At 42.8% G+C, this 18,953-nt stretch overlaps 1 protein-coding gene across 3 annotated transcripts in view; it reads left to right on the top strand.

Moving 5' to 3' along the window:
- The window catches only part of CABIN1 (calcineurin binding protein 1), a 116,053-nt gene extending 103,922 nt beyond the window's left edge, over positions 1-12,131 (top strand). For 2 of the 3 annotated variants that reach the window (XM_054288938.1, XM_054288939.1), the window contains exons 36-38: positions 8,140-8,304; positions 10,006-10,232; positions 10,720-12,131. In XM_054288938.1, coding sequence (XP_054144913.1) covers positions 8,140-8,304; positions 10,006-10,232; positions 10,720-10,863 — 536 coding nt within the window. In that variant the 3' untranslated portion in view covers positions 10,864-12,131. The remainder of the gene's footprint in view (positions 1-8,139; positions 8,305-10,005; positions 10,233-10,719) is intronic. The other variant, XM_054288940.1, reaches the window with a different exon arrangement.
- Positions 12,132-18,953: the final 6,822 nt, after the last annotated feature.

An 18,953-nucleotide genomic window follows, 5' to 3' on the forward strand; every position in this document is an offset into this window, starting at 1 on the left:
TTAGGTTCTCAGAAGACTGAGGAGACTGAAGGTTTTCCTACAAAGGATGTAAACCATCATTTTGCACTGGCAGAATCTCTCCTATTAAAACACTGCATGGCACAAGGGCCCACCTCGATTCCTTGCAGTTTCTGGATATCAAACATCAGTGGGCATCCACAATTCCTGTTCCTGGGTGAAATAATGGTGAAACAATTCCTGTTCCTGGGTGAAATAATGGTGGAATAATTCCTGTTCCTGGGTGAAATAATGGTGAAATGATTCCTGTTCCTGGGTGAAATAATGGTGGAATAATTCCTGTTCCTGGGTGAAATAATGGTGAAATGATTCCTGTTCCTGGGTGAAATAATGGTGGAATAATTCCTGTTCCTGGGTGAATTAATGCTGAAACAATTCCTGTTCCTGAGTGAATTAATGGTGAAATAATTCCTGTTCCTGGGTGAAATAATGGTGAAATGATTCCTGTTCCTGGGTGAAATGATGGAGATTGTACTTTGCCATCAGAAGTTGAGCTTAATCTCATACTGGTCTCAGTGGCTCCTGAGTTTGCTTGTCATGGATTTCCAAAGACAAACACAGGTTTTAGGAGCCTGTAGTTCAATGTTTTGACAACTTTTCTTCTTACACAAAAGTATTTGGCCCTGCTGTCCATACCTTATTCTAACTATGTATTTCAATTCAAATTTTCAGGTACTTTTTAAATGACTCTAAGTGGTAACATTCAACCCTCTTAATTGCAGTCAGTGTCTTACCTTGTTTTTTCTGTTGAATTCAAAATTGTGCTGTAGAGCACAGAGTTTTCTCAACAAATGATTCAAAAAAAGATGAAATAGAAAAAAGTTAAGCAGACCAGGGACCTGTGGCCTGATGTGAGCTCCCTTCAGATTGCAGTTACCTGGCAAGGAGCTTCTCTCTTCAATGCATGTGTTCTTCTGCTCTGTCTTCTTGTGGCACTTGTGTGCATCTCACTTTCACTACTTTCTCCTCAGTTTCTTGAGGAGAGTGTTGATTTGTTGACTTATTCTGGCTTTTGACAGCTTTCTTCCTCAGTTCCCAAGGCTGGATTTCTCCTGGGCTTTAAAACCTCTTTAAATGCTGGGGTGGAAGCTCCTGCCCACCTGTGAGTGCCTGGAGTCACCAGTGGGGATCAGCCAGGCTTCCCCAGTGAGCTCTGCAGCACTCTCTGATCTCTTGCTGCTTCAGCCTCCCTGGCTCTGCCATTCTCACTTCCCCTTGTCTCATCCTTGCTTTTTGTGAAGCTTTTTATTTTTCACAATGGGTGCGCTCTGAAAACAACTCGACTGCTGAATGTCAGCAGGGGTTTCCTGTTTGTGAATGACTTCTTAATTCCTTTTTGCAGTGCTCAGACAGTACCAGTCAGTGATGGCTCTTCCTCTTCCCTTTGGAAATTGTGCTGATTTACCTCCTGTCGAAACAAACTCATTGCACAAGAGTTTTTCAGTACACTTAATGTCTATTTCTGATATCTACACTTCAGATTCCTGAAGTTTTATTTACTCAATCCAGTGTAGTGCAGAAAATCTTTTGACATTAAAACTGTCATAATTTTATGTACCTGTTAGATCAGTAAGAACAAATGGGCAGAGGCAGGTGAGGTGATGGTTTGAAGGCAGGGTTTAGCACTGAGGGCACTAGGAGCCTCTCTAACCCTGTGCACTCTTAAATCTCCCTGGAGATCCATTGCCCTGTGGATATCTTGCTCTACTGTAACACATTTTTTGGAGATTTTTGTAAAGCAGCATGGTAGCAATGCTTTATGGTTGCAATATGGTTCAGTTTCACTAGTTTTAGAATTGCTGTCAGCAGCATAAAATTTACATATATTGCTGCACAAAGGCAGACTGAAGAGAGATGTAGTTATAAGTCCTCTGCACAGGTATTGTGTTGCTTACAAAGTACTTAGAAAATTGTGGGGTGTCATTACATTCACTTGAGAGATTTTTCTGCCAGCTGCTTGTGCTAATTTCCTTGTGCTTAGCTGGCTGTCAGGGCAGAGGAGGGTGAAATCCTGATGCTAAGGGGAAGCTCTTACAGCTTTTGTTAGGCAACTCACAGAGAAATTCCAGAAGCAGGAGACTGCAAATGACTGCTCCTGTCCACAGGTGCTGCTGTGATGCTCTCCAGATGATGTGTCCTTGCTGAGCCAGATATTAAACAAATATCAATTAGCTGTGTTTTGATAAAGCCATTTAAATGTTCATGTAGTTGAATATCAAATTGTTGTCTTTTTGATCCAGGCCCATTGTTTGCTCTTTTAAATTGAAATTTTGTTTGGAAAAAAAAGAGAAAGGATTGAACTTCAGGGTTTTTCTTTACCTACCTGCATGCCAGGTTTCTGCACCTCTAGGACAGCTGGTGGGGGCAGGAAATGGTTTTGGACACAGGAATTAATTCTGCTGTCTCTGCTGTCACACTGGCCCCAGCAGGGCTGTCAGAGGGGTCTGGGAGTTAGCATGGGCCAGGGACAATTTCCAGGAAGCACTTTCAAAGCAGCCACCCATTTTAAATGTTAGTCTGTTAATGGTCTGTGACAGCTGAGCTCAGCATTAGGAAGAGTTTGGGGTATGTCTCATTAGACTGTACAGTGCACTCTCCCTGCTCAGGACCCAGTGATAAATATAGCACTGTGCTGTGCTGTTGCACTGCAAACTTCTGTTCACCAGACTGCTTGAATTCCTTTTCTTTCAGGGCCAGTAGAACTTGTGTTCTGCAGCTTTTTGCCTCCAAAATTACTCCAATGCTTAATTTTTAACATACGACTTTGTGTGTCAGCTTTGAATGTAATTTCCTGCGTTTGGCATTTCAAGTCAAATACTTCTTTCTACAGCTATATGCACTATAAATGCACTTGGCAGTGCTTTCTTAGAAATAAATTTAATAGCAGGATATTTGGAATGAATTTAGAGCAAGCAGGGCTACCAAGGGTACCTGGCACATGCTGTGATGAGCGAGGTAGCCTGGCTGGCTGCTGGGCTGTGCTACCTCATGGCTGAAGGCTCTGTTGTTTCTGTGTTTCTGCATCTCCACTCTGCTCAGCTGAGCCAACCCCTGTTCCAGAGCAGTCTTTCTGCTGACTTAGTAGCACAGCTCATAAGGAAACTCTGAGCTCCTTCGAATTCAGGCTTTCCGTGGCCTTTGCAACTGCTGTGTGGGGAAAAAAGCTGTATTAATTCCCAGCACACTGGAGAGCAAGGCAGATGGAACAGAGAAAGTGAATTGTTTTCACATTAGTGTTATTCCTTGGAAATGTGGTAAGATACTTCCTCCACTATGTCAGGGAGCAAAGGATCAGACGTGTTTCCATCGGGTGGAAAAAAAAAATCAAATATTCCCTGCCTTGTACAGAAAATGGGTTGGGAGCAGTTTGTGTGCTGTGGGTGGCCACCAGTGCAGAGTAAACCAGTTGTTACTGGGACTGGGAAGAGAAGTGTTTCCTGGGGTCTGGAGGCACACAGAATTCAACCCCTACTCTTTTGAAGCAGTTGGAAGGCAAGGTAGTACAAACCAGCTAAATCCTACTGATTTTCAGGTTTTTGTCTTGACACAGAACTGCTGGGGAAGGGGTTTTGCAGAGGGATGAAGGCAAGTGGTGCCAGTGCATTAAAAAGGAATACATAAAAATATGTATTACAAAATGCATATAAATATATGTAAAAGCATGTATTCCTTTTTAATTGCTTTATTTAAGCACTTGAGGTTGTTGTCTGTTCGCTTCTCCTTGTATTTTCTTTTGAAATTATGTTAACATTTTGTCCTGGAGTTCAAAGCTCAGCTCCTTCTTCTTTCCTATAATGAAATGATGCTTTGTGCATGTACTCTGTGTTGTCTGTATTCTGTGCTGTAATACTTCAAACTGCTTCTGTTAGAAACTGGAAAATGTTTTTTCCAGGTGCTAGTCACATTTTCTGGGCTTGTCTTCCAGTTGTAATGTTAGAGGTTTAGTGCACGACTAAAGAATTTTTTTAAACTCCGTACAAGATGTTTTATAACACTAATATTAATGCCTCATACCTGATAGCACGATGCAGTCAAATCAGTGAGTGTTCAGTGCAGAGGAACCAGAGCAGCTGCTTGCTGCTTACACTAGCCCTGCTTTTAAACTTTCCCCACATCTTCAAATTGCCAAGGGATTATTTTTGCCGGCGTTATTTTGGCTTTTTCCGTGCAGCAGAATAGCAGAGCGAGCGGTGTGGGTACAGGAGCAGTTGCAGGGTTGTGTAATCAGTGTGTTGATAGTGTGTGGATGCATGCATGTGTGCATTCTGTGCCGAGGAGCTGCGAGAGGATATTAACTGTGATGAAGTCATGAACCCAGGCGCCCGCTATAGGCATCTGCAAACACTGGTTACCCTGGCAACAAGTGGGAAGAGGTTGGAGAGGAAAGCTGGAGTAGGTTGTTGCATTGAATTGTTTCTTCCTCACTAAAGCAGGGAGATGTTGAAAGGTATGATGTCCCTCTTTCTGTGTCGTGTACTATTTTGTATGGATTTAGGCAGTTGTTGGGAAAGGGAAGGCTAAAAAAAAAAAATTCTGGTAATGCAGCTCGATTGGAGAGGAACTTTTCAGTATCAATAGTGACGTGCATTGCAAATCTGTGCTTTTCTCTGTGTGCTTAATTTCTGTGTCTTGTGTTGTGAGAGTGCTAAATGGGTCTCCAGAGTGCAGCACCTGCCCCATCCTCACCTGGGGACAAGTGGCTCTTGCATATTATATCTTCAGAAACTGGTTTGATTTTAAACTGGGTTTGTAGAGCTAATGTTTGAAAACCTGCCAAGACAGTTCAAGTACAGGGTAATACTAAAAGATTTATTAACTGATATTAAATCTGAGCTTCTGAACACCTTCAGAATGTGCTGCACTTATATCCTGGTGTTCTCACACTTGTGCAGAATATTGTGGCTCACGAGTTAGTGGAGTCTTTACCTCCCTGGGGAAAGTTTTTATTAGAAGAACTAGGACATAATGTTCAGGGCTTTAACAGCATCTTCCTCAAAACAAATATTAAAAGATTCTCTTCAGAAATCTGGTTTAGACAAATAATGAGGAGATCCAGCTGTATATTCTTGATTGTCCTTCCTTGTTTTGACCTTTTTTTCTGTAATGAAAAGAACAAATATCTATGCAATATATTAAAGTATAAATTATGATATGTACACTGGAAAAAACAATTATTGCTATTTTCAAGAAGTCTAAGAAATATTTTGTTTATCAACTTTATTTTTAACTTGGTCACTTGAATGGCATTGTTTCTATTTAAATAAAAAACCTAAAATTGCACGGTCCTGAAAGAATAAAGTGTATGACCCAGTCAGGAAATAGAATTCTGTGACTGTATTGAACATCTCTGACAGCAAGGGATCGATTAACAGTGCTTCTTGATTTCTATTGTACTGAGAGGCACATTCTAATAGAATATTAACAAATATTGTTTCCAGAAGTTCAGTGATAGACATGCACAGCGTGCTGGACTCCTGCCCTTTCATTTCTATTCACTTCTACATTAAAAATTGCTGTCATATATTTTATTCAAATTTAAATCTAATTTTGCTGCACTGTAGTACTGCATCTTCAAAACTTGAAAAATATATTCTGGAAGATGGAGATGTGTATGAGGACTGATACCAGTCTAGTAGCATCTTCCTAGAATCAGGCTGCTCAAAAGAGCTTTTGTCACTGGGCCATAATTTAGCTAAAATAAAGTACAGCAAATCAGTTTAAGCAATGATATATCTTATAATCAAACAAATATTGTAATCAGCATAAGAAGTAGAGTTTTGTCATTAAATAATAATGCAAATCAGAGCTCTCACTCTGTATTGTGAACTAATAAGTCTCTAATGTAGTTAAGTAGTAGAGTAATAGAAAGCTGCTCTCAGTTAGCAGTGTAGTTGAGGGTGCAGGATTTGCAATTTATTTGTGTATTTCTCTACCTGCTAAGTTAATTACTGGTTTGTATTCTGGGTTAATAAGTGCATAAGAAAGATTCTGTTAGTACTTACCCTACTTAAGATGGTGATTCTGGAGGGCTGGAGTAAGTTGAGAATGAATTGAGTCTTGTGGAGTAATGTGAAATCATCATCATTTTCATCCTGCTTTTCTTCAGATGATGTTGTGGCCATGTCAGTGTGGGAGTGCTCTGGGTTCAGACTGCAGCCTGTGGTCAGCACCAGGGATGGGATGGGATCCATGGGATGGGATCAGATCCATGGGATGGGATCAGATCCATGGGATGGGATGGGATCCAGGGATGGGATAGAATCCATGGGATGGGATGTGGATGTGCTGGCCTGGGGCTGCTCCTTTGGCAGCATGGAGTTAAATCCCTGTGTGCTGCTGGAAAGGACAGGCAGACCCAGGGATCCTTCAGCTGTCCTCTGCTTCTGCAGAAGGGAAACAATGCTTTGGGATTTTCCTACTCGAGCTCCCTACAGCTAAGCCCTTCCTTCTATGTTGTTCTCAGCTGATTTGGTCTATTAATACATGTACAGATGCAAGTATTACTTTCCTACTGCCAGTGCTGTATTCTGAAGTACCCAGAGAGAAATGTGCAGGAGAGTGCTGAGAATGAGAAGCACATTCATCTGCATTAGGCTGTTCCATTTTGTGCTGGGTAGTGAGTGGAACATCTCAGAACAGGAGCTGCCTGTGAACTGAGCTGTAGTGGGTGACCTTTCCTTTTTGGGAGCTATTGGACACTTCTCTACAAGCAATCTCATTTATCTTAAGGGTTATGTGAGCTTTCAGCTGCAAGTCTAGATGATGGGGCTTTTTCTTTACCTAGGAAAATTAGTGGATGAAAGAGCAGCCTGCTTTCCTGAGCTTTTTTCATACAAGTTATTCAAGAACCATAGAAATTATAATCTTTTAAAAAGTTGCATCTTTCAAACTGAGTAGATCAGACTGTTAAGCTGTAATGTTTTCTGAAGCAGTTTCTGCAAGGGGAACTCTTGTACAGGAGAATATTACCATGGTAAATTCCGAGATCTTCTCTATATTGGTGGAGATGGAGAAGTGTTTTCAACACTTGAGGGGGTGGGAGCAGTTTTCCAATGAAGAAAAGTTAAAATATGTGTTCCTTTTTAAGCCGTTGCATGGTCAAAATCCCAAATTAATTTAGAGCATTGCCATACAAAGAATTTTAGAGCAAGTGAGACTGTGACTATCCCCTGCCTGTGCTGGTCCATGAAAGTTGCCTGTGCAGCCTTAGCCTGTGGAAATAGGAGGTGACTCAAATTAGACTAGGCAGCCCTTTGTTTTTTGAAGAATGTCTTCATTTTTAAGAGAGAACCAGAGCTTGTTTTGTGTCCATAGCCTTGAAATGGTCACTGCCCTGCCCCATAAGGGCACTGGCACGTCTCAGTAGGTCAGTGAAAATGACTCCTGCTGTGTACAACATGCAGCCCAGTGTGTCAGTGCTGGTTTTACACTGCACTCCTTTAAAAGCAGCTACAGCTGATAAATAACAACAAAGCTGCACACACACATGGATTCTGAGTTACAAACATCCCAGGTTCTAGAATAGCAGAATGTGGGGATTTTAGGCTGATCTATTTATAGAGGTACAGTGGATGTATCAGTGAAGAGTGGGCATTCAGGATCACTTGATTTTGGTTTCATGAGAAATGGATTTGGCCCTGGTAGTGGATGTTCACAGTAATGAGTGTTCCTTGGCACTGGGCTGTGCTCAGTGTGGCAGGTACCTGTGGCTGGACATCAGAGAGGGCCCCATTGATGGTGTTGGATTTTGCTCTGCACGTGGCAGCTCTTCCTCCCAGCCCTCACAGCTCCAGAGGAAGCTCAGCCCAGCTCATGCTCAGCTCTCTGTGTTTCTGCAGATGTGCAGAGATGACAAAATGTCAACCTCAAAATTCTTTTCCTTTGCTTTTTAAATTGCATTTACCTTTTTTTAAGAATTTGAATTGATGGCACTAATATGAAAAAGTTGCTTTTGCCATCTTAGCTTGCCAATATTTAATTTCACTCAGTCATGTTATAGTTTAGAAACAGAGCAAGGGTTAAAAGGATTTTTCTACCTGTTGGTTAGCCAGCAAAAGGATTGAGGCTTAGGAGGGAGATCAGGATGTCTCTTAATCTGTGAATTATATTTCATTACTAAAGAGGAAGAAGAGCTTGAAGTGCCTTTGGAGGGGCTTGGATTCCAGCAGCAGGAGTCCCGGCTTTGTCAGCAGATGAAAATGGCGACGGTCGCGCCACCGCCAGAGCCTGTGTGCTGGCACGTGGAGCCCGTGCCCAGCACAAATTCAGGACATGTTTGTACCCCAGGTAGGAGCTTCCTGTGCCTCAGGCTGTTCTGAAATGGGGTGGTGAGCTGTGCATCCTCTGTAGGCACTGACAGCTGGGTTGGCATGCCTCAGTTTCCCTGCCTGCCTGCAGTCAGGTGCTGCAGGGTTTGATGCATTCCTGGCAGTGCCTGAGCTCCCTGGGCAGCAGCCCTCCCATCCCTTGGTGGGCATTCTGGTTCCTGCATGGCTGGCATGCTAAATACCATGGCAGCAAAGCCAGATAAAAACCCTCCAGTACCAGCTTTCATGCAATGTAGTTTGTGCATCCTTTAAAGCAGAATTTTTCTTTTAATTGCAGTCTTACATGGGGCAGTATGATAGCAGTTTGGATTGCACTATTGGGATATTTAGCAGAAGGAAATGGTTTTTCACAAAACTGACTCAGTCTAAGTAAACATAAAAACCAGCATTACAGCAGTTAGTGTGTTCTATCCCTCCTCTGCCCTCTTCCCAAGAGAAGTTGTTGGTGTTTTAATTGAAAAAAATGTAAAACCTGGTGTTTCAGGCAAGCATAACCTAGATTTTCATGTTTGGGGTATCTTGTTTTTCCTTATTTATGAGAGCAGATTATCCTGTGTCTGATTACTGTCTGGAAGGATTGGCTGCCCATGGAGATGGGTCACTGACCTTGATGGAAAGCCATGCCTCATCTGCTGTGGCAGCTCTTACATTCCTGTGTGCTGTTGAGAACATGCAATTCAATTTTACATCCTTTAGTAGTTTGCTCTGCTGCTGCCTGTTTCTAGGCTAGCATTAGGAAACTGCTATTTTATTTTGCTGTAAGTGGCCATGTCCATTCCCAGTATCTGCCAGAGATGAATTTAACAATACTGAATCTGAAAAAAATGTATATGAACACCTGTCATTATTACCAGACTGAGAAAGGCTCTGGTCTTTCCATTTATATAATTTCTAAAAAGTAATTTGGACTCCATGTGAAGCAGCATCATTAGTAAGAAATCTCTTTTAACAAATACTCACTTTTTAACATTGCAGCATTGTCATCTCCTGGTTATTGTTGTGTATAGATAATTTTGTAATGTGATAGTGCCTGGGGAAGGGCTGGATCCTTGTGAGATGTACTCAATGAACACTCAGAAAGCTTGCACTGTAGAGGCCCCAAGCTGAGGCACTGGGAGGGATGTGGGAATGATGCTCACCAGGGTGGGAGCCAGTGCCATGAGCACACCAAGGAGGCAGGATCATGGCAGGATTTGTAATGGGGGAATTCTGACAAGTGTCACCATAGATTTTTCTCTAATTGCTGAGGAGTTGCTCTCTCAGTAATTGAAGAGACAATGCTGTGGTGGAGGAAATGAAGACCAAGTAAAGCTGGAGAGCTTTGTTGTTGCATTGCAGGATGGAGAGACAGGAGATGCTTGCATCTGACCCAATGGGCAGATGGTGTTTGCAGTAGATGTAGATGGCCAGTGCTGCACTGCCATTGTTGTGCTTGGGCAGGTTGAGTTTCTGACACCCAGTAAGATTTTTTTAATCACTGTTGGTTTCCAGTTGTCATTATACAATCTTGTTTCTGGTTCTAAGCTTTGGTTATTGCAAGGCTTGAAGGAAGGCCTTTTGAGCCAGCCTTACATCTAACAATGAACTCCACCCTCTTCTTTGACATCTGAAATCCTAGATAACTTCCTAACATATTTTTTCCTTGCTGTTTTGTGTTTAGCCTCCAGTTCCAAGCCTGAACTCAGCTCCAGTTCACAGACTTTGGGAAGTCAGCAGAACAAGACAGATGGCACCCGAGTAAAAACTCGCATTCTGCCCAACATGCCAAAGCTTTTCATACCTTCATCTGTCACCAAATTTCCACCTGAGATCACTGTCACTCCACCCACTCCCACCCTCCTTTCTCCAAAGGGCAGCATTTCAGAAGAGACCAAGCAAAAATTAAAGGTAATAAAAGGGAAACAGTAATTTTTTAGATTATTGTTTTTATCTTAATTCTCCCCTCAATAAAATACTTGTATGAAAGAAGCAACAGTTCATGTCCCCAGTTCATAACCAGAGGTAGATAAGTAGTGGAAGGAGGTGCTAGCTCTTAGCAGCAGGAGCCAGTTCTTAAAGGACTGGTGAAATACTGGCTGTGGGTGAAATGAGAGCTATTCTAGTCCCTGTCCCTTTTCTGAGGGATTTGGAAAAAATTACAGAAATGGCTGAGTGACCCATTGCAGTTCTTAGATGAGTGGAAGCTGCCAGAACTTTAACTGTGGGGAAGCCTACTGTAAATGTTATGTGGTTTTACATTAGGATGGCATCTTTTATCAGCACAAGGCAGTTATTGAATGTGAAGGAATAGCAACCAGTGGGCTTTTGTCCCTGTGCTCATGGGTTTATCCTGACTATTTAGCAATATATTCTCTCTCTCTCTTTTTGGGATCAGTCTGCTATTTTGTCTGCTCAGTCTGCAGCGAATGTAAAGAAGGAGAGCCTTTGTCAGCCAGCTTTGGAAATCTTAGAGACCTCAAGCCAGGAGTCCTCACTGGAAAGTGATACTGATGAAGATGATGACTACATGGACATATGAATGAATTCTGGCCATCATCAACACCAACCACATAACCATTCTTCTCGTTGCCAGCATCTCTGGAAGTTGAAACATCTTCATTGGCATTACTCTCCATTTAATTGGCATCATTGTGTTCTTCACTTTCATTCCCTTTGTTATCACCACAGCCACTTGTATTGCCTTCAGACTCTTGGCCATTCTCCCCATCATGGTGCTTGACAGAAAGAATGATTGGTTGTTTACCAGGCACTTGGTAAACCTGGATCACACTGTCACCAGGAACTTCAGTACACACAAGGATGTTTTGAGCTGCAGTTCTTCTCTCTCTACTGTTCCTGCTTCTCCAAACCAGAGCCTTGGGAGTTGCTCCAGTAGCTCTTTCCTTTAGTGTTTTCCTCCTTTTAGTTGTCTTGTATTTTCCCCCTCTAGCTAAGTTTTTCTCCCAATAATTCAGCAACCTGATGTCTGTCTAACCATGCCATGATTAATCCAACAGCTCCTTCTAAGGTGAATGGAGTAGGAAAAATTTGCTGAGCTGGTAGAGATTTTAATTGCATCAAGAAAATCTGTGGCTTTGTCATGGGGCAAGGAGGGTGAGCTGAGGGTCTGTCAGCTCCTTCACACTGCTGGGGGCTTGGTTGGAATTTGACTCTTTCAAACAGACAAAAGAACCAGCTTTTCCAGGCAGACAGAGAGGGTGGTCTCCTGTTTGTGCTCATTTCACACCAATGTATGAGGTCCAGCAAAATTTATCTACCTGAATGTTGGCTTAAAGAACTGATCTTTCCAGAATTGTCTTACAGTCCTTTCTCTTCTAATGCCTTGGACAAGCATTTTGAATTGGGGGCTAGATGATATTTTTATGGTGGTATTGAAAAAAAAAAAAAACTTGAAAGATTTCAGTACCATTTCAGTAATGTCTGTTTTTTACAGAATGACACGAAAAGGTGTTTTTTATCTATCTGCAGAGGGACTGCTCACAGTTATTTATATGAGAAAATAATGGTAACAAAAATCCTTTTTTTTTTTTTCTACTTAATGTTAACTTTGTAAAATAATGAATGCAAACCATGCAAAAAAAAGACGTCACACACTATATATACACTGCGTGCTCCCACACACATATATATATGTGTATGTACATATATATATGTCTGTACATGAAAACAGAAACTGCATTCAGCTTGCAATGTCGGGTTTCTTTGTGTTTGGGGGGTTGGTTTTCTGTAAAATGCAGAGCTTTGTATAAACTTTTGGGTTTCTTTTCTAATAAAGTTGAAATGCACTGTTGTCTCTGTTTGTTTGAGAGGGCACAAGGTGCCGTGGTTCTGGAGGAGCACTGCTCCTCTTTCCTTTTATTTTTTGGGTAACAAAAGAGGGATTGGGGGGACTCGATGGGAGCCCCTTTATTTTCAGAGGGCTGCCAGAGCCCTTGGGGTGGGTTTGGTGTGTGTGACCAGAACCCAGTGTTGCCAAGGCTGCTGCAGTGGGTTCAGTTCCCCACTGAGATGTGAATTCCTTTTCACCCATCTTGGTGTCCTTGAAAGCTGATGAGCAGCGTAAGGGGGAAAACACCACATGGGAACAGGATCACAGAGAATATTTGGCTGTACAAATTTGTATTTGATCCATTATTAGTGATTGATCTCATTGATAGGAATGATAAATGGACTGTGGATAAAAAGAAGCTGCAGCAAACTTTGTATTGCAAAGCTGTTCTCAAATTCTGGGGGTTTTGTTTTGAAGAAAATGTGGTTTACAAAGGAGTGAGCATGTCCATTTTGGATGTCTTAGCAACTGCTTGTGTAACTTGTTCACTTAGGTGATAGGTGAAGTGAGTGCAATTGATACAGAAGAGATGAGGCAAATGATGATAAAAGCAAACAAGTGTTTTCAGTAAAATGCTTTCAGTGTTTACTCTGATTTGCTGTAAGTTACTATAAATGCAATGTATAGTATACTGTGTAGTCTCTGCCACATAAAAGGCTGAGGAAGTTTCAGATAAGCATGATGTTTAGGTTTTTTAGAAGAAAGCACAGAATGAAATAAATCAGCTGCCTATGAGAAATGGAAAGGGGAGGGTGGAGTTCTCAGTAGGGCTTTTCCACCCAAATGGACTAGACTACACAGACTGTGTGACTAATGTGTATTCTTAAATGTATTGCTAAACTTAAATATTACATTTTAATTTTTAGGTCCACACTTTAGCTTGGGTTTGATGTATAAAGCATTTGATTTTCTAATTGAATGTGACCACTGAAAATTGTTGGTTTTCCTTTATTATTCTTAAGGATTCCTTGGCATTAGGCTTTCTGGGGTTTTTCCTCCAGACTTTCTAAAATGCTGGTCTTGAGCTTTCTTTTGAATTCTTGTCCTGCTTTTTGAGAAGGATTTAAAATTTTGCTGGTTTGGGAAAGCTGAAGCAGTAAGTGTAACTGTTCCTGCCAGCAACAAGAGCTGCATTTGCTGGACTGCTCTAAGCTCATTTTAACCTTCAAACTACTGAACTGTGCAACTTGTTTTTATCCTATGCTGAATTCTCTTACCTGGTTTTCCTTTTTTTATTTTTTTCTTTTTAATAAATTTATGATATTTTTATTCCCATTATGCTCTTGAGTAGCTCAAGGACTTTTTCTCAAGCTCAAGAAATTACTGAGACTGAACTATAGAGGCCACCTCCCTCCAATCCTGCCCTTCTGCTGTTGAGTAAATGTTTCTGAGCTGTGGCCCTTCCTCCACAAGGCTGTTCTGCTGCACTGAAGGAACCTTTCCTCTTCTCCATGTGTGAAACCTCCTCTGTAAGTACAGCTGGTGGAGTTCTCCAGTTCAAGGAAGGAGCCACATTTGGGGTGAAGGTGCCAGGCTCCCTGGATGCATTGAGGTGAGGATGTTTGTCTGAAGAACCATCCCTAAAGGTGCTCAGAGCAACAGATCCTCACAGACAGAGGTACTCACTGAGTAGTGAATGCACCTTGTGAGCCTTGGCCATGTCAAGAAAAAGAATTGCAGTAAAACTGCAGTTAGCCATGGCTTGGAGCATGTTCCTTTATTTTGGTCTAATCCTGGTGGTAAGAGCTTGAAATTCAAGCCAAGGCAAGATGCAGCTCACCGAGTCACAGATCAGATGTAAACACTGCATCCATCTGCCTGCAGGATTGACTGGGTGCCCATTGCTTCTGAAATCTCTGTTCCCAGGTGCCTTTCTGATGTGCCAGACAAAGAAATGGCAGCAGCTGCAGTGTGATACTGGTTTGGGTTTTCCTGGGAAGCCATAGGGACAGGAATGTCTGGTGAATAAAGCAAATTTCAGGGTGAGGTCTGTGACCAGGTGGGGTGAGGCTTTCTCTCTCTTTAATTTTTTTTTTCCTTGACAGTAATTGATTAAAAACCAAATCCTTTTTGGCTACTGAAAAGCCAGACTCTTAAGACTTTCAGGAAAATAACAAAACCATTTTTGTTCCAAAGGAGATGGAAAAAGGAATTATTTTGAATTGGCTGTGGAGAATTATTTGTGGAGAGTTGATATCCTTTCTGTGCTGCTACTGGGCACTTGCACACAGGTATCTTTCACTGTTAAGGTGAAATTATTGTTAAGATATTTATTATTGGGGTTTGGCTGTTTGCAGTTTCACTTCCTGCCACAGGGATTATATAATCCATGTGTAGTTAAGGCCATTGAGAATTTCTCTCTCTAGTGTTTTACTAAGAATTAATTTTGTTGAGCACAGCTGTCATTAGTGGCTTCTGCCCACTGTCTGACAAATGCTGTAGCATTTTTTTCAAAAGCTAATAATGTTCCCTTCCACAACCAAAATAGCAGATCAAGGAAGATACCAAGCACCTCCTTAATTTTATTATATGCTAGGGTTTGTCAGTTGTTGTCTCTTGGTTTGGATTTTTTTTCTTCTTAATTGGAGTGAGATTTCTCATGAATAATGAAATTAATGTCTTTTGCAGCCAAAATAAACACCATATGGTCAGGGAGAAAGGGACCAGGAAAAGATGAGGAAGGCGCAGCAGCAGCTGAAGCTGATAGGAGACAAAATGGACTGAAGGAAGCAGAGGGGCCAGGTGAGAACAGACCAAGTCCTGCCAGTGAGGGTGGGATCCCAGCACTGTTAACACCACTGTGAAAAGCACAGCATTGAACTGGAAATTCCAGTGAGGGTGGAGCCTCTGTGGAGTAACCTGTGTGTACAGTTACACACTGGGCACAGCTCATTTCTGCTCCTACAGGTGCTTGCATATTTGAGGGGACTGGGTGGCAGGTGAATGAGATAACACAAAAGCGCAGCAGACATCAGTTTGTGGGCTCCTAGTCATGGAAAGCTGGGGTGAAGAGGCTTTGTGCTTGCATTTGGAAATGATGGTAGGAGGTTCACTGTAGGCTGAGTGTTAATTGCCATCTTTCCCTTCCAGTTAATGACCAGGGATTCAGTAATGCTAAGTTGTGCTGTTATTTATGGATTTTGGGTGCTGTACCACAGGCTGTGCTGGCCCAAGCCATGCGTTTGTGGGACTGCCAGGTGTCCCTGCAGGGCATGGTGGAACAGGTGGGATTGCAGAGCACAACACCAGCACCTGGGTTTGTTGGCTCCTGGAGGAGAACTTGCCTTCACTGAAATGGCTCTTTCACATTAACACCCACAGAGCCCCAGGCAAACCTCAGCAGAGATTGAAAGGTGCATCTCCCTGCACAGACATTTGTGTTCCTGCCATTGTTTCATGCATCTGTAACGATGACCCCCACCAGCAAGTGCTTGTTTAGCCAACTCCAGAGCCTCTGCTGCAGCCCTCAAAGCTGCCTTTGAGCTGCTTGTGCAGGTGTGTGCAGGCTGAGGCTGCAGCTCCAGCCTGGCCAGGGCTCCCCGTGTCACCTGGGGTGTCACTGCCTGCTCCCTGTGTCACCTGCAGTGTCACTGCCTGCTCCCCGTGTCACCTGCGGTGTCACTGCCTGCTCCGGGAGCACTAGAGGGGGCCCTAGGACAGGGCAGGGAAGGGAGGGGAAAAGGGGAGGGGGACCAACCCCACCCCAAATGGATGTCCAAGATCTGTCCTGAAGCTACTGAGACCACAGTGCATTGCTGGGTTTGCCCCCATTGAGCTCCGAGGGCTTTGTGCTGCTGTGCCATATGTCCTTTGCATAATGTATGGTCTGGGTGAAGGCAGAGGGATGAGACTCCTCACAGGATTGTGTCCCTGGCCATGGCAACAAAAACCAAGAGCTTGCTTTGTCACCATTAATATTGACACAGGCAGGAAAACAGATCCACCATATACTTGCTTTTCATACAAAATCTGTTTGCCCCATGACTGTTTTTCCCTTTTTTTCTCCTCAGTGCCTGCATAAGAAGCCCATTGGGTGTTTCCATTTCCATCATGTGCTGTATGTTACACTGGGGTGTCAGGGGAATCTCCTGCCAGTCAGTCTTGTGTGAAATGGCTCCAATAACGTGTTCACCCTCGTCAGGGGGAATCCTGATTAGTTCAGCCCTGGTTCATGGCAGAGGTGTGGGGCTTGTGCCAGCACAGCTGAGCCCAGGAGTCAGTGACAAACATGCAACCTGTGGATCTGAGCAGTGCTTTGAGGTAGTTCTGTTCAAGTCAAATTCTAATCAGGGATGAAAATGTGTTTGAGAATGATGGAAGAGAGATGTGGTGTTCAAGCCTGGATAGAATCCTGTGAGGCAGGCTGTGTTATGTGGAGCAGCCCGAGGTGAGATCAGGTCCTGCAGCCATCTGGCAGCTCAGGAAAGGGAGCAGGGACGTGGAGCTGAGGCCACTGACTGCAGAATCAAAAACCAAATCCCTTCTACCAAGGGGAAGAGTGAAATCACACTTCTGCCTGCGTGCAAGATTTATCTGCACAATTAAATGGTTGTGTCTGTAGCTGGTGGAAAAACATGCCATTATATAATCCCAGTGGGAGGAACTCTGCAATGTCTCTGAGTGCATTGTCTTACTGAGGGAAGCTGCCTATCTAAAGCCAAGTCAACATATATGGTAAAAAGTAGTTTTTGCTCTCAGATTAGACACAGATATCCCCCTCTCTAGTTTTATTTCTCAGCCTATTTTTTTTCTTTCCCATCTCTTTCAGGGACCTTGCAAACAACAGTGAATTCCAGCATAAATGGAATATAAACAACGTTCATATATGGTATAAGCATATGAGAACCACACTGGAATGGTATTAATTTAATTTCAGTTGAGTGATTTAATAACTACAAGTGAAAGGCCATGGAACAGGACAAAGGTATTTTAGAAACAGTGCTTCCTGTGAGAATGCTGAATTATTACATTTATTACAGATACCCACAGTTAGCCTCTGTATTCACATTCCTCTCATTTTGCTCCTCTGAGGTGGCTGACAGATACAGAGGGCTGTTCACAAGGAATAATATGGAACTGAGTTTTATCTGCAATATGCATTGCATGAACTATGATCTAATATAGCACTGAACACATACTGTTCAGTAATAATTAGTAAAGGATGTTGTATGAGCAGAAAAGCTTCATACTCAGAAGTGTTCTTTGATTCCTTGTAAGTCACACCAGAGATTTCATTTCCTTAAATTACACCCTAATGTGTGTGAACAAGTCACATTTTCTCTTCTAAATGCATGGATATATATAAAATGCAACTCTTTCAGTAAGATTGCAGTGATAATTTTCCCTTTAAGAGATGGCACTAGATGCTCAAAGAATTGCTTAACTTGTTAATTGAGCCACATACACTCACCAAGGAGCTCACCATGCTGTGTGGATGTCAGAAAGCAGTTTGAATATAGAAACTTGTCACTTAGGAATGTGTTGGCTGTAATTTAGATCTCCATTAGGTTTGAGTGGGTTAGGGGGAAAAAAAATTAAACTTTAGAAATCTGTAGTGGAAGTTCTGAGCTAACAACATCAATTTGCAATGCTGTGCCCTCAAGTCAGCAGCACAAGTCCCAGCAAATAACTTCTGCCATGGCTCTCCCAACAGACACCCTGCTGGAAGTGCTTCCTACACTTAATAAATAAATGGGCTTTCCTGGGAGCAAAACAAAGAGCTGAGTGTTCCCTCCCAGCAAGCAGCAGTGGCACAAGGTGATTTTTCAGTTTGCCTTGCTTGGAATGTAATAACAGCCTGGGATTGTGAAGTATTTCTGCAAAGAGAAATGGGAGGGTTCCTGCTCTGTGCTGCCATTGCTCTGCAGGCTGAGGAGGCCTTTGGGGGCAGCCAGGAGCAGAGCTGGCAGCTGCTGTTGCAGGGTGATGGGCACACAGTGGCGATCTGCAGGAGCCAGACCAGCCAGGTGCATTTCCTGCTGCACGCCTGCATGCACGGGAGGCTTTGCCCTGCCTCAAAATGGGTATTCCAGTGACCTGCACAGGGAGCCTCCCACGATGGCACATTTTACCAGGCTGTGCTTTCCCTTGGAAGCTGATAATAGAGCTGTTTTTCTCAGTGTAAGGATCTCAGGGGGTTCTGTGGTCTGGATGACCTGAGATGTGTTAGAAAGTCTCTTTTCCCAGCCTGGCAGTCAAAGAAGGAGTCAGGATTCTTCTGTTCTGGTTGTCAAGGTTGTTTATTTTCTGTTATCTGTAACATTCTTTCCCTGACCTGCTGAGGTCCGTTCAGCAGGTCAGTCTGTGCCACACTGACCACCTTCAGTGCAGTGTTGTCTTTTTATACTAAAAACTACATGTACATTATTTACAATAATTTTCCAATATCTATCACCTATGTTAGACAGTCTGTGTCTACCTTAAACCAATCCAAAAGTGCCACCATCACCCAGAAGATGGAGGCGAAGAAGAAGAAAGAAGAAGGACAAGGTACGCCTAAATCCCTCCATCTTGGCTTCTGAACTCTTATTCTAAAAACTCAAAATTCTACTTTTTTAATCTTGTAACAAACTATCTGTCATTCTACTTAAACTTTCCTGGCTTGTGAATCCTCTTATAAGGTTGGTAATTGTTTTTTGAGGAATGTCCTGGGTTCCAACATAAGGAAGATGAGAAAGCAGTGCAGGGTTCCTGCAAAGCCTGGGAGGGAGTTCAAACAAATTCATTGTTTAAATCCTGGATGTTCTGCACTGCCCCTCCCTTGGCACAGAGCTGTCCCT

The sequence above is a fragment of the Melozone crissalis genome, unplaced genomic scaffold (assembly GCF_028551555.1).
Source record: "Melozone crissalis strain CALT ecotype California unplaced genomic scaffold, PUWL_Pcris_2 ptg000063l_1, whole genome shotgun sequence".
NCBI classification, from domain to species: Eukaryota; Metazoa; Chordata; class Aves; order Passeriformes; family Passerellidae; genus Melozone; species Melozone crissalis.